This window comes from Gracilinanus agilis, chromosome 1 (assembly GCF_016433145.1).
Source record: "Gracilinanus agilis isolate LMUSP501 chromosome 1, AgileGrace, whole genome shotgun sequence".
Classification (NCBI taxonomy): domain Eukaryota; kingdom Metazoa; phylum Chordata; class Mammalia; order Didelphimorphia; family Didelphidae; genus Gracilinanus; species Gracilinanus agilis.
Genome location: NC_058130.1, coordinates 135,510,134 through 135,525,496, shown reverse-complemented (window position 1 = coordinate 135,525,496; position 15,363 = coordinate 135,510,134). Strand labels below are relative to the sequence as shown.

Below are 15,363 nucleotides of genomic sequence, written 5' to 3'. Positions count from 1 at the left end.
TGTGGCAAGGGGCAACATTATCACTCCTTTTTCCTCTGATTTTTCACAAAAAATCTACAATGCTTTTAAATAAGAAAAACAATTTCATTAATTTGCTTTATATGATGGAGTTTGAGATGTAGTACTGGTAGACCTTCCTAAATCCCTTTTTTCCCCTCCATTATTCACCTAGTAATTCTAGGTGTTTGTTCTTAAAAATGAGTATGGGTGGTAAAGTTGCTAATCCACATGTACCCAATGCCAGCAAAGGGTCCCCCGCAGCCTTTTTCTGACAAGTTGTCTAACACACTTACTATCTCTCGACTTAGAGCTCTGGAAGCTATTGTTGCAGTGTTGCACACTTGTGTTCACGCACTCATGTGCGTGTACTCCAGTCTTCCACCTTGGTGTCATGTACTCTTGTCAACCTCTTAAGTTTTCTTAGGCTGGAAAAATGTCTTATTCTGACTTTTTATTGGTCCTGTTGCTTGAAAATTTGATTTGAGGCATTATTTTAAATTGTTTGAAGGGAAATGTTGGGAGAGTTCAGCTGGATGGCTGCTCCTGATCTTCACTCTGCTCCCTATTGTCTTTTTTCAAATAATGTTTGTCCTTCTATTTTACTTTTTGAAATGCATTTTATTGATATCTTTTATTTTTAACATTGCCTAGATTTCTCCTTGTATGCCTCCTTTCAATTTCAAAGGGATCAATTTCTTACAAAGAAAAAGAGGAATAAGCAAAACCAAACTGCTGTGTTATATTCAGTGCCCCATGCCCACAGACAAATCTTGCCTCCATGAGAAGGAGTGGTGGCATTGTATAGAACTGGTTTATGATCAAGTTGATTTAAAATTTCACAACATTCAACCTTGATTGTCTTGTGGTCACTGTGCCTTCCATTTCCTTTGTTATAGTCATTGTCATTTTTGTAATTGTTTTCAGTGGACTTTCTTCTACCTTTTTTCAAAACCCTTGGTTTTGTTTAACAGGTGAAAAACTTTAATTTATAATGGGTGAGAAAACTGAAACCCAGAGGGGTGAAGTGACTTGGTCCACTCATACAACCTGTAAGTGATAAATGGCCTGGAGATCATTTAGGATTGAGCCTTTGGATTTAGGCTAGTGTGCCACCTACTAGACAGGTTGGGTGTTGTACCTCATGTTTCCTTTAGTATAACTACCATTCTCTTCTAGGCCCAATGATTATACCTTTGAAAATGATTTCTGGCTTTTCTCACTCCTTTGTGACTCCTGCCATTTTCCCTATGTCTGTTCAGATACTAGGGGGCCTGATCTATCAATTCCAACTTCAAAATCTCATTCCTGATTACCTCTTGGCCAGCCTATTGTAATATTTAATTGATCTTTTAGCCACCATCTTTTTTTTAGATATACTGTCAAATTAATTTTTATAATTCCTACCTCTAATCAGATCAGTGTATAGTAATCATGATATAATTTCATTTGTTCTTCATTACAGGCCTTTTATTAAGATCCATACATTTCTCTTGGTGTACCATATTCAAGACACTTTATGATATTATTCCATCCTTCCTTTTCATCTCTCTTTCTTCTCTTCTGGATCACTGTAGAGTGAACTATTCAATATTTCCTGGATTCATCCTCCAAATTCTAGCCTAAATATCTTTTCTCATTTTTTTTTCATTTTCCAGGAATTCCATTAGTCATTTTCTCTCCCCAAAAAATCTCTAGGTATTGAAATCTACCCATCTTTCAAGGCAAATTCTAATACTGCCTCCCTCAATAAAACCTTCCTGATTCTCCATCCAGCTACGTTCTTATCATTTTGTGTTTCATATTTATTTGTGTGTTTATCTGTGTTCATGTATGCATACATGTACAAATATGCATTTATCCATATATATGTTTATATACATAATACTTCAACTAACTTGTAATCTCTTTAGAGTAGGAATCTGTTATCTGTCTTTGCCTAAACACTGGACCATATGCAATTAGACCCAGAATAAATGTAAAAGAATGATTATAGAAACATGTCAGAGACCTTTAATATTATTAATTTCCTGATGATTATCATTGTTCTGCTTTCCATCTGCTATTTCATGAATTAAGAAAGTAATCAATTAAAAGTAGGCCCTTAAATTGATTCCAGCTTAATGAAGATTGAAAAAAATATACAGAGTTATGGTACTTGTTGTTCATGGTTTGAAACTTTAGATGCAAAGGAGTCTGTGCTGTAAGGAATGATGAATAGGATGATTTCATAAACACCTGGAAAAACCTGCAAATTTCATTCTTTTTATTTTCCTGCTTCTCAACCATGTTTTATTGAGAATGCTTATTTTGAAGATGTTTCTTTACTTGAGCCTCTTTTAAATTAATTTGACTTATTACACGTGTGTCCTTTTCTTTTTCTCTATAGAGAACACTGCTTCCCAGACCATCAGGAAATCCATCCCATAATGTGTGTTCTTTCTCCATCATGTCAAATTCTTCTATAACAGGTAAGTGCTTGTGGTTCCCACAGTTCCTACACTTAAATTTACCTGAGATTTTCCTTAATTTGGGTTACAGGTGTACTCTGCATAGTACAGTGGATGTTCCCATGTCCTGTGTAAATAATAATGATGTTTGAAATTAATTTGCATACAGTTTTAATACTGTAGTATGTCTCTGGGAAAAGGGCTTATAATCTATACTGTTGTTATATATTGCTTACTTACTGTGGATTATGGCTTTAGTTTACTGTTCTGGCTGTTTTTGCAATTGGTTAGCTCTACTATAACTTCATATAAATTCCTAAAAATCTCTGAAATATGCAAAATTAAGCAATGAAAATCTTAGAGCTTATGGGGAAAATAGAGTTGGGGGCATAACACTTAAATTTTTTTCTGGGTTATATGTATATATTGTTCATTTTCGTAGGTAAATAATCTTAAAAACCCAAACCCCAAAACATATAACCAAATAAGCAAGTGAAAAATTGCATGCTTTCATCTGTATTTTTACTCAACAATTTTTTCTCTGGAAGTGGCTAACATTCCTTGTCATAAGTCCTTCAGAATTGTCCAGGATTGTTGTATTGCTGAGAGTAGCTAAGTCTATCACAATTGCTCGTTCTACAGTATTGCTGTCAGTTGATTACAGTGTTCTCCTGGCTCTGTTTATTTCACTCTGCATCAGTTCTTGCAGGTTTTTCCAGGTGTTTATGAAATCATCCTATTCATCATTCCTTACAGCACAGTAATATTCCATTATCATCATATTCCACAATTTGTTCAGCCATTCTCTAATTAATGAACGTCCCTTTAGTTTCCAGTTCTTTGTGTGGGGCACACTTAAAAAATTTCATCAGTTACACATATTTAAGTGACCAAAAAAATTGTAGCACAGTTTTATACATCTTAAGTGCTTAAGAAACACATAAATATTACAATAAATAGTAGTAATTTCTGAGGCCTTGCACTCTTCCTTGGCCTGCATCACCAGTTTCTCTTGAGAGGGCAAGGGGGACTCTGATGACCATGATGGAAAGTGGGGAAGGAGGAGGGGGGAAGGTCAAGGGTTGGATCAACTTTCCTTAGTCCTTAACTCCTACTACACAAGAAGATAATACAATAAATATGGACCTTTACCTTGAAAGAGATCTGACATTTTCTTGTGGAAATGGCTATATTTAAAGGGTTGCAGGTTTTGTGTTATTGCAGTTTTCTGTATTCTCTTAGTTTTTTGTTTTTCTGAAAGAAATAGAGCATAAAAGCAAACAAAATTCACATTAGATTCATCATTCTCTAATATAACATTCATTCATGTTGGAGTAAATTCACCTTTTCAAAACAGGTGTTATAGCAGAGCTAACTTTATTCTTCTATTTTCCCAGTCATGACTTTTCAACTTCCAGGAAATTAAGCATGATTAAACTGAGTCTTACTAGTAGAAATTATTATTAGGAAATAATTATTCAGAGAGGGAAATGGCTTCCTTGATTCATAGTTTATCCACTAGTCTTTATAGTGCTCATTTCTTGCCACTTGTGCTTTACTGACATTTAAGCAATTTTGATCCTGTCATATCAATAAACAAAACAAACCATGCAGCTTCCCTTATTGTGATATACTGCCACATTTTATTGTTTGGCTGAGTCTTTGTTCCTTCTTGACAAGACAGCTAGCTACTTCTTTGTATTTTTTCTAAACCAAACATTATTGCTACTTTTCATGGGAATATCTCCTTAGTCTGAAATTTCACAGTGAAAGCTATGGCAGTGGAAACGGGAGAAACCTGCCATTCTGTATAGATTGTGCAGTGAAATGAGCACAGGAGTAAGACAGTTATAAATACATGTGTGCATTCTAGAAATTCATTTTTGTTCCCATCTTATAGGGAGAGGGTCATTTCGACCAATCCAGTCCTCTCTGACCAAAGCTGCTTTGTCTCGACCTATTGTGCCCAAGGTTCTTCCAGCCCAGGCTGCTAATCACCTGTCCAGTAAGTTTCCATGATTAAGCATGAGGTGAACTTGCAGCCAACCCCATGCTTTCTGAGTGACACGTTTGCAGTGTTCTTCTTTTCTTCTTCCTTCTCAAATACATACCTCCTACATCTTTGGAGGGAAAACCATGTAAACTATTGATTTTTCAGTTAAAATTGGTCTTTTGAAGTAAATAGGATATTTTTATGGTCTCACCATAGGAGTGTGACTGTTCTTTAGAAAAAGCCTTATTATTATTGTCATATATCTGTTTGCCTCTAGGTGCCATTGATTTGGCAGCTAAAAGTGCTGGTATTATCCCTGGGAGCCCACTCCCTGTCTTGGATACTGAGGGTTTGCCTGGGATAACACAATTGTCTTCTGAGGAAGTGACAGCTACTGTGACAGGACCAAACTTGGCTAACTCACATCAGAATGGCGACTCCATATCAGCTATGGGGGTACGTATCATTAACATGCATCTTTATTGGGTTGAAAAATAATGGAAAACATTGCCATTTTCCCAAAAGTGGTCAGTTTTGTATATTACATTTTAAGAGATATTGACAAACTAGACTTTGGCCACAATTAGGCATCTATGACATTCAGGGAACTGAAAACTAACATGAGATAAGACCTTGAAGTTCTTGTGGATAAGATGGTCAAATGGTATAAATATGTTATAAATGCTTTAAAATACATTGATTTGTCATTGTACTATACTCAGATATTGATTAAATATATAGATGTCAGCCTGGATATAATTATAGGTCTTTAAGAATAGGGAATGCTTTAGGGTCCTATTTTTTTTTTTAAGTTCATTTATTTAATTAATTTAGGCCATTTTTCTGTGGTTACAAGATTCATGTTCTTTCCTTCCCTCCTCCCACCCTGCCTCCAATAAGGGTTCTATCTTTTAACTCTTGTTCTGCCTAGTATTTTTGCTACTGACTTAAAAACTAAAAGTTATGTTTATCAGATTTCTAAAACACAAAATGTTAGGAGGCATAACAAATATATTGAGTATCAGAACCAGGATCCAACCAGGATCCAAATAGATCCAACTGGAATAGTCAGCCAAGTTTAATAAAACAGTAGTCAGCCAAGCATAGCAAGACCTTAGAAAGAATCTAACCTTTGTAATGAGCAGAAGATAAAATGACTGATGAATCAAAATTTTGATCTTTTGAGCATATCACTTTATTGAAAATTGTATGCTAATTGCCTAAGAAATCAGGATTAAGCCCCTTCCTTAGTTTAGGACTAGACTCCAAATATAGGGGAGCCAGACTTTTATCCATTAAAAACAATTACTCAAGAGCAATTGATTAAGAGGAAACAACATATCAATGGGCAATCTGATTTCTAGTTGGATGAAAGATTAGGGACTTTCCAAGTTGGGCAGAGGAGATTGAACAGGTACAGTTTCCTGAATGCAGGAAAAGAGGCATCTTGCTCCTTCTAAGTGCCTATGTAGTCAAAGAAACACTGATCAGTTTGGAGCCAGTTTTCAGATAAGATATATAAATTGTTTGAGATACATTATTTATTATTCATGAATTATGAGAAAACTCCTTACATCAGTTTTAGGATCTGACTGTGTTTTGGTCAACATGACCTAGGCCCTTGGTTAAGGGTCATTAAATAGCAGGCAGGGGTGGTCCATTTTCCTAGCCACACAGGGCTCAAACAATACAATATGGTTTTCTTCCAATTCTCACAGTTGAATAAAATTTTCTCACAAGACAAAATTCGGACTAGGCTCATAGTTGAATAAAAAGGGAACTAAACTATCTCCTCAATTGTATCACAAGATGGGGTCAGGGTGGTTCATTCAGTTCCCACAATTAACTACTTACCATCCTGATCTCCCTCAATTCCTTTCATATTCTCACACCCTGTACTTGTGTAAGAGACATACTTTAGACATTTGACTGAAAACTACAAGTCAGTGTTGTGATGTGACAGTCAAAAAAGCCAAAGTGGTCTTAGGTTCACTAATAGAAATATAATGTTCAAATCACTGTTCTGTAACAATCACACCAAGTATGTGTCTAGGTTAGGTATTCTGTTGTTGTTGAAAACTTTTGTTCATAACAGTTTACCTTTACATGTCATTCATTTCTGAACATGTTCTTCCTACCTCTCATAGCCAGAAAGCCATCACTTTTCATAAAGATTTCTGAAAACAATTTTCCCCCCAGAAATAGTAATTGACACATCATCCTTCTTAGGGATTAGTAAAGTATGGTCCTCATGAAGTTTTAATGCATTTTAAAATGTAGAAACCTTTTTTAACTCTAGAGGTTCACTAGATTTGACTCTCAGGCTGTGATTTGCTCATTCATATTCTAAATTATGGCACATGGAATATTGTACATTCTCATAGTCTCTAACTTCTGTGAAGGGGAGGAAGGTACATTTTTCTCCATTCTTCTCCATATCTAAGCCTCTTACCACAAAAAAGAGCACCATTGTCTTAAGATAGTTATTGAGAAGTTGAAACTTACCTAAACCATAAAAGTATATTCATTGTTATAAGGATTTAGTTAAAAGAGCTGAAGATGTTTTTAACTTCAGGAAGAAGAAAGAGAGAAGGAATATAACTTATTTAATAGGCTTATATGGGTAAGATTCATATTTTAGTTTTGACTCTAGAAGAAGTGATTATATGGAGGCATTATTTTTCACCTCGTTAAGGGGAAAGAATCCTTAGGATCAGATTGTTAAGAAAAAATGATTAGATTTGTGTGTTGATAAATTATCACTGTAGATATTTAAGCAAAGACTCAATATATTTTACCACTATAGATTCATTTTACTGAATTAGGAATATTTGATCTGGAGAACATAAAATTTATAAAATACATGCTCTTATATGAAATGTCCTTTTGAAAAGATGCTAGACTTATTTGTGTTACTTTAATCAGAACTAGTGGAGCTTTTATTTACAGCTTCATTAAGATAATTCTCTAGCATTTTAAAGTATTAAAGCACAGTATTAAGGAATGTTGCAGAATGTATACCTATATGGTCAGGAGGTTGAATTTTATAATCTCTGAGGTCTCTTCTATTTCCTAAAATTATGTGATTTTCCCCACCCTATCCCTTTACTCCCCATCTCTTTTGGAGGAATGAAACTATAAAATTCCCAAGATTGTCATTGTATACCAGACAGCATCCAGCCACCAGTCTCAGGAGGAGGCGATCTTTAAGAGGCAAAGGAGCATCAGCTTTCTTGAAGAGTCTGAGGTCTTAACCTTACTGTGAATAAGCTGACTTTTGGTGCTGGAGAAGGAATTTTTCAATCAGTCAGATCTTGAAAATAGTTTTAGGAACTACTCTCCAGACTAGGGGATTTTATTATCTTTTTCTGACTCTAGTTTTTTGAAAACCACTTAAATGAGGAGACAAATTTCTGGTATATAGGAATTGATATATTTACAAAAGATTGCCTTATTGTATATAGCTTAAGATACAATTCAGAGAGCAGTTACTGTTACATACCAGCTCTATGATTATAGTTTTGCCATTTAATTGCTCAGAATAAGTTTTTTCATCAAGAGGAGGAGGATATGATATGCACCTCACACAAAGTGGTTGTGAAAATAGCGATAGCATTTATTGCTTTTTAAGGTGTACTGTCCTATATATGTGAGTACAAGTATTAAAGTACATTTCTGCTATCCCTTTTCAATTTATAGGGCCCAAGCAGTGGATGCCGGGTTCCTTTCATCAATATCCCCACAAGGCCTGAACAGGAATCTGTCACTCCGGGTTTCCAGGTAGAGTCTGAGGATTGCATGGGTTCTGCACCAATGGCACTAAAAGGTCATCTCCCCAAGTACAGTCAGACTTTTCATTCCTCATTTTCAAAGTGCTTCCATGACTTTTGTCTAGCTAATGGACCTACTTTATTCATTTTATTAGACCCAAGTCTCCTGGATAATTGTAGAAGGGAAAAGAGTTCATATAGCCTATTAATGTTTGTCTAGTTTGGAATTCTTTTCGTTGGCCTTCCTTCTTTTCTTTTTGCTTTCTCCTTCTCTTCTCCAAATACAGTTAAATTGAAGACATCTCACTTTCTTATGCTAGTGAAGTTATTTTCTTTCTTGGTGACACTTGTACAAGGCTTAAAGTTGGTCGGCATTGAAATGCTTGTTCCCAGAGACTTTTTTTAGTAGCACAGCTTTGGATCTAGACATTTTACCACTTGAATTAATAGATGACCATAACGTTAGACTAGAGTTTTTTTTTTTTTAGGATAGCTAAAGCATTTTTAGTCTTGTACCTGAGAATTATTCATTTTTTTCCCTGCAAAAATTACATGTTCTTTAATTCTTTCTGACCTCTTTCCATGACAGTTTTTGTATTTTTTCCCCTCAGGGCTCATCTGTTCTATCCTTGTCTGAACTGTCCAAAACCCCTCTCCAGAATGGCCTCTCTACTCCCCTTCCTACATCTGAGGGATCTAGTACTCGCCTTTCTCCACCCAATGTCTCTGCTCTGCTAGATATTTCCCTGCCTGGACCCCCTGAGGATGTATTATCTCAGGGAGAACCTTCGACTCAGATCAGTGACTCCATCATTGAGATTGCTATCAGTTCTGGCCAATATAGTAAGTAACACTTTCTGTTCTTGGAATCATGAAAACCCTTACTCTCCATTAAAAAGGAATATTAGGGGCAGCTGGGTAGCTCAGTGGAGTGAGAGTCAGGCCTAGAGACAGGAGGTCCTAGGTTCAAACGGGGCCTCAGCCACTTCCCAGCTGTGTGACCCTGGGCAAGTCACTTGACCCACATTGCCCACCCTTACCACTCTTCCACCTATGAGACAATACACGGAAGTACAAGGGTTTAAAAAAAAAAGGAATATTAATTTAGTTAACAATAGGTTAGTCTTTAACTTCTTGAACTGGGTCTTTTAGTAGATTTAGATATGTGTCCGTGAGAAGTGAATAGTTCAGCTGAAAAAGAAAGAATCCTGCTAGATTCCCTTAGGGCAGTGATGGGCAAACTTTTTAAAGAGGGGGCCAAAGGAAAGGAAATGCTCATCTGTCAGTCTTTTCTAAGGCAACTCTTTCGAAGTTTCATTGTATTGTATCCTACTCATTGTATTTGTCAGATTAGGAATTATGTCCCACTGCCTGATAGAACATTTCAGCCCCCCCTCCCCCAAATCTGGCCTGCCTCTGTACTTTGCCCATCACTGCCTTAGGGGATTCCTGGCTAGGAAGTAAGTAGCCAGTGGGCTTGTTTTCCTGTGGTTCCAGAAGCCTGAATTGTCAATGTTTATACATACTTAATAGGATTCCTTTGTCTTTAATTGAAAGAGAAATTAGAAGATGAATTTAGAGGTAGCTAGGTGGTCAGCAGATAGAGTACTGGGCCTAGAATCTGGAAGACTTGAGTCCAATCTCACCTCTACCCCGACCCACCCCAGACATTTACTAGCTGTATGGTCCCGGGCAAGTCATTTTACCTCTGCCCCCCCCCCCCAACTGTAAGAGAGAGATAATAATCGCACTTACCTTCTAGGGTTATTATGGAGACAAAATGAATTAATATTTGTAAAGCACTTTGCACAGTACCTGGCACATAGTAGTTAATAATTTATTCTATTTCATCCCACTGTGGTATCTGTGAAGATAAAATTAGCACTTCATGTTCTACTGACCTTAACCTGTGCTCCTAGATATATCAGCTAGCGAGGAATGTTTACTAAAATAACCAAGTGATATCTTCTTTGAAATGAGAGTATTCTGAATCTGCCACCTTCTCTTTGGAAGTTTCTGCTATTATTTTTGTTAATACTGTTCATCTTGAATTGGAATTTTATGCTATTTTACATTATTAAACTTCAGGTTATGTGGCTAATATAGTAAGGATTAGATTAGATTTTTTAATAATACAATATTATCTCATAGGTGAAGGAGTCTCTCTTTCTCCAGCAAAACTGAATGGCAGTGACAGTTCCAAGAGTCTTCCATCTCCGTCCAGCAGCCCTCAGCAGAATTGGATTGCCTCTCCCACCCATGATCCCCAGTGGTATCCCAATGATTCCACTGATTCTTCTCTCAGCAGTCTATTTTGTGAGTTTTTCTAAAAGAATACAGTAAACTCAGACCCTTGACATGACCCCACCCCCCAACCAGAAGAACATTCCTCTCAAGGACCAAAGATCTGAGCCAGAAGCCTCCTTTGTCTTAAATAGGTCATTTAGTTGTTTGATAATCAACTGACCATTGACTCTAAGAATCTGAATGGACCTGGATAAATATTTCATATTATGGCCTTAGCTCTACTCTGTATTTTAAGACCCCCTCTCTAGAACATAGTGAGCCACTTAATGCTCTGTGGTTCATGCCTTTACTTCTTGGCGAACTTGTTATGCAGTAGGTAATCAGAGGTTCCCATCTTTTCCAAAGACCTTCCCTCAAAATCCTAGTGCTCGCACATTTTTATGAGGGGGTAGAAGGGTGACTTTTTTCTTAAACAATTTGTACATAGGAATTTTTTTCTGAAATGAACCTTCTAGTTTGTTCATAAAGTTATTATTTAACAGCATTTAGTAATTCATTTTACTTAAAAATAGTTCTCTGCAGAGGTAGAACTCTATTAATTGTCAGCCATGTGCAATGCTTGGCATATCTTAAATAATTTGTAGAACAGCAGAGCTTGCTCCTTTCTACACCAGCCTGTCAAACTAGAGGATAGGATGTACAGTATTCAAATATACAGGACCAACAGAACAGAAATGAAATTTCCTGTTCTAGTACTAATCTTTACCTTGAGCATAAAAGAAGGTTTAGGTGCATAAGTCTGATTATGTCACACAGATGGCTAAACTCAGCCCCTGCTCCCAAATCACATCCTAAAATAATCCTAAATTGCTCTTGTGAGGCAGCTAAGTGGCACTGTGGATATAGCACTAAACCTGGAGTTCAGACCACCACATGTGACTTCAGACAGTTTTTGTGATTCTGGGCAAGGCTCTTGACCTCTATTTTAGTTCCCTCAAATATAAAATGGAAGTATTAATAGCATCTACCTCGTGGAGCGTTATTATGAGGATTTACTGAGAAAGTATTTGTAGAGATTCTAGCACAGTGCTTGGCACAAAGTAAGCCCTTAATAATGCTTACTAGTTCCCTCTCCTCCCATTTCCTTCCTTTTCCTTCCTCCCTTTTCCTTTCCTCCATTTTCTTCCCTCCCTCTCTCCTTCCCTTATTCCCTCCCTCCCTCCCTTCCTTCCATTAACTGAGTTGATGAGAATGAGCATCCATATCAGGCTTTGCCTTACAATTCTTAAAAGAAATAAAAGGTTCTGAATGATGAGTAGGAACTGTTAGTATTCAATATTAATTTGGGGTTACACCTACCCTTGTTTTTCCACTGACAGTACTGATCTGAATTGCCCTATAATGCTGGGAATGGTTCTTCATCTGAGCTTTAGACAGAGGTACTTAATCCTTTAAATCAAGAATACCAATATATTATGGGATTAGTACACTTTACATTTCAGCATTGTTTTAGAAAAAAATATGATTTTAATAATCTTTTTTCTTCTCTCCTCTGTGTAGCAAGCTTCATCTCACCAGAGAAGGGCCGGAAGATGCTGCCAACTCCAGTTGGGACTGCCAGTGGTACTTCCCTACTGGGCCCCAGCTTGCTGGATGGAAATTCTCGGGACTCTTTTGTCTCTCGATCATTGGCTGATGTTGCAGAGGTATGTTGACCTGTGATGAACTTTTTATTCAATAGCTTTGTGTCCTGAACTTTAATCTTTTTTTTTATTCCTTGTTCTCTTTTTTCCATATTTGAGGACTTTTAGGGATAAAGGTATGTAATCATCTACCATTTTAAGTCCTTTAATGCAGTCTCTAAAGCAGGAACTAGTACCTACCCTCAGATGTGTGATCAACCAACTGGAATACTAGTTGGAAGCTGGTTTATATCCCACCCTCCCCCAAATAAAGATTTATAAGTTAAGGGTCTTATCCCTAGCAACCACACTAACACTTATCATCTCCCTGACACCCCATCACCACCACCACACACACACACACCTGCCTCTTGTTCTATCTACTCTATAGGCTTCTATCCTCCCTATTTTTGAGTCAGGTGGAGTCAACAGCTGAGCAGTACACCAGCTGCTACCGCTGTCAGAAACATTTGCCATTGGAAAAATTCCCACCTCTCCACTCTATCATATACTCTCTTAACCTTGCTTCAAGGTAGTAGTGGCTAGTAAGTAAGAAGCCTTCCTGCCCGCTTTGTTGGTGGAGTAGGATAGAGGGAGTTGCCTGGGATGAGCAGGACTAAAATGGGTTTGATCAAAATTTGATCCCATTGCAGTCTTTCCCTGTAGACCTACCTCTTTTTCAAACTCTTCTTTCTCTGAAAGGTACCATCATCCTTTCATTCACATTGATTCTCATTCTTGATGTCATTTTTGACATCTTAGTTGAACTCTTTCAATATAACTGATCTGTTAACAAAGTTTATATACTAGTTTCTACCTCTATATCTCTCACATCTTTACTCTTTTCTATACTCACACAGTCACCGCACTAATTCAAGCTCTTGTCATCTCTTATATGGACTAATGCAGTAGCCTTCTAGGGGCAGCTGGGTGGCTCAGTGGATTGAGAGCCAGGCCTAGAGACTGGAGGTCCTAGGTTCAAGTCCGGCCTCGGACACTTCCCAGCTGGGTGACCCTGAGTGACTGTGTGACCCATTGCCTACTGGTTGTGGCCCTGTGCTCCTAGAATGGAGTCCCAGGATAAAAAAAAAAAAAAAAAAAAGTAGCCTTCTAATTAATCTCCATAGTTTGAATCTTCTCTTTAGTCTATCCTTAAAATGGAAGCCAAATAAAACTCTCCTACTCAGACTCTAGTAGCTCCCTGTTGAATCTAGGGTTAATTATTATTTCATCTTTATCTTATTCTTTTAAAATTTCTAGTTTTGGGCATAATTTTTATAATAGTTATTAGCATAACAACAAATACATTTAGCTTATAAATAATTAAACATATACATTGGGGGTGCACATTCAGCAATAAATAAAATGGATGTATTACCTTTGGAATAATTGATCAGCATTATGACATAGTAGAAAAAGTGCTAGATTTGATATTTGAAGACCTGGATTCACTTATTGCTTTTGTGATTTTAAAACTTAAGTGAATTCTTGCCATTTGATTAACTTGGATTTCAACCTCCCATCTGAATTAAATGAAGAGACTGGAATAGATGACTGTCAGGATCTCTTTTAGCACTGACTTTATGCTTTCTTGGCTGGATGATAATAGGTTCGCTTTATTTAAAGCTGTATCTGGTTTTGCAGAGGTGATATTTCCTATTTTGTAATACTCTTCTTTGCCATAGAATTAAACAAGGTCAAGGGCAGGTATAAGGATAATATAAATTCTTCACAGATGTTCACTTAACTTTTGCTTATCCTAAATTGGTCTGTTATAACTCTCGATGTTTGAAATTCAGTTTCCTACAAACACTTGTTGGACTTTAAAGTAACATAAAATCCATTCTCATGCCCTCAAGAGCTTACAATTAAGTTTAAGAGGTAAGCCGTGAACAGAAATAACTAGTTGTCATGGGCAATACTGAGTAACATAGACAAGACTAATGACTTCCACTTAGGGTTTATTCTTCCTCTACTTACTGATACTCATCCATGTGATACTCATGTATACTCATACTATGACAGTCAGACTGAGTATTCACATCATTTAATATGCCAGTTGTCAGGTAACTTTCCAGTAAGTACATCCCAACTAACCCAAATTACAAGAAACTGTGTAGAAAGTTAAAAATAATATATGCAGTGCCTGCCTGACACATAGCAGACACCTAATATATGCTTGTTGACTTCATAGAACTTTGAGGAAAGATGAAATGATAACACTCAGTCTTTGATCATCTCATATATTGGCAGCAAAATAGGACTAAGCTTAATGGGAATATTTGGGACACAATTCTTTTTTTCCATATAAATCACAGAAGTCTTCCTGTTATTTTCTCCCATGACTCGAGTTGTAAAGAGAGCACTATGAAAAAAACCGTTCATATTTATCCATTGCTCTACTTTCCTTTCAAGTTTCCCAGAACTTAGGAAGGCTTAGAATGAAGTGATACCCAGTTATCTAACTTGTAATATTTCCCTTCATTCTTATGTCTTTTAGGTTGTGGATTCCCAACTGGTGTGCATGATGAATGAAAACAGCATTGACTACATCTCCCGTTTCAATGACCTTGCCCAGGAATTGTCCATCACTGAGTCAAGTCGTCGTGAAGTCCTTTTTGATGGAGGTGGAAGTGGCCCTCCAGTGGGTGATCTCTCACAATGACCATGCTTCATGTTAAGCACTGTAGTGGCCACAATTAGGAGGGCTTGATGGACTGACATGATAATGGACATAGAATGATTGTTCCTCTGATTGTTAGGGAAGAAATCCCAGTGAACCACTCTCAATAAAGGCATCATCTTCTAACATTTGAATAGCTGTGCATCCTGGAATCTATAGTACACCAGGAAAAGATCACTGAACAGTATTAAAATAGGTGATGAATTCCCATGAGAGGAGCTGGAGCCTAATGATGTATTTGGGAAGAATCAAAACTAATTCTCTGGAATGGAATAAGTTAAGGTTGTTAGTAAAAGAACCCCCTTCTGAGGCAGTTTGTGCCCATATGTAATATTCTTAGTTTCACACGAGGTTTGGGGTACAGGAAAAGATTAGTCCTCTATTAAAGCCTAAATTTGTTATATTGAACATTCCAGTTGAAGGAGAAACTACAAATTTTCTTTTTTAAAGGGAAGAAGTCGAGAGTGCCTTGGAATAGCCTTTAAGTTCTGGAGAATTTTAAAGCCACCCTTACTAGTAGGAGTGCCCAAGTCACTACTGC

At 37.0% G+C, this 15,363-nt stretch overlaps 1 protein-coding gene across 1 annotated transcript in view; it reads left to right on the top strand.

Annotated features, from left to right (window-relative positions):
- CRAMP1 (cramped chromatin regulator homolog 1) overlaps positions 1-14,928 on the top strand; it is a 102,414-nt gene extending 87,486 nt beyond the window's left edge. The window contains exons 15-22 of the mRNA XM_044657409.1: positions 2,387-2,468; positions 4,348-4,452; positions 4,718-4,896; positions 8,140-8,220; positions 8,822-9,053; positions 10,362-10,526; positions 12,018-12,163; positions 14,640-14,928. Of these exons, the coding sequence (XP_044513344.1) occupies positions 2,387-2,468; positions 4,348-4,452; positions 4,718-4,896; positions 8,140-8,220; positions 8,822-9,053; positions 10,362-10,526; positions 12,018-12,163; positions 14,640-14,804 (1,155 nt within the window). The 3' untranslated portion in view covers positions 14,805-14,928. The remainder of the gene's footprint in view (positions 1-2,386; positions 2,469-4,347; positions 4,453-4,717; positions 4,897-8,139; positions 8,221-8,821; positions 9,054-10,361; positions 10,527-12,017; positions 12,164-14,639) is intronic.
- Positions 14,929-15,363: the final 435 nt, after the last annotated feature.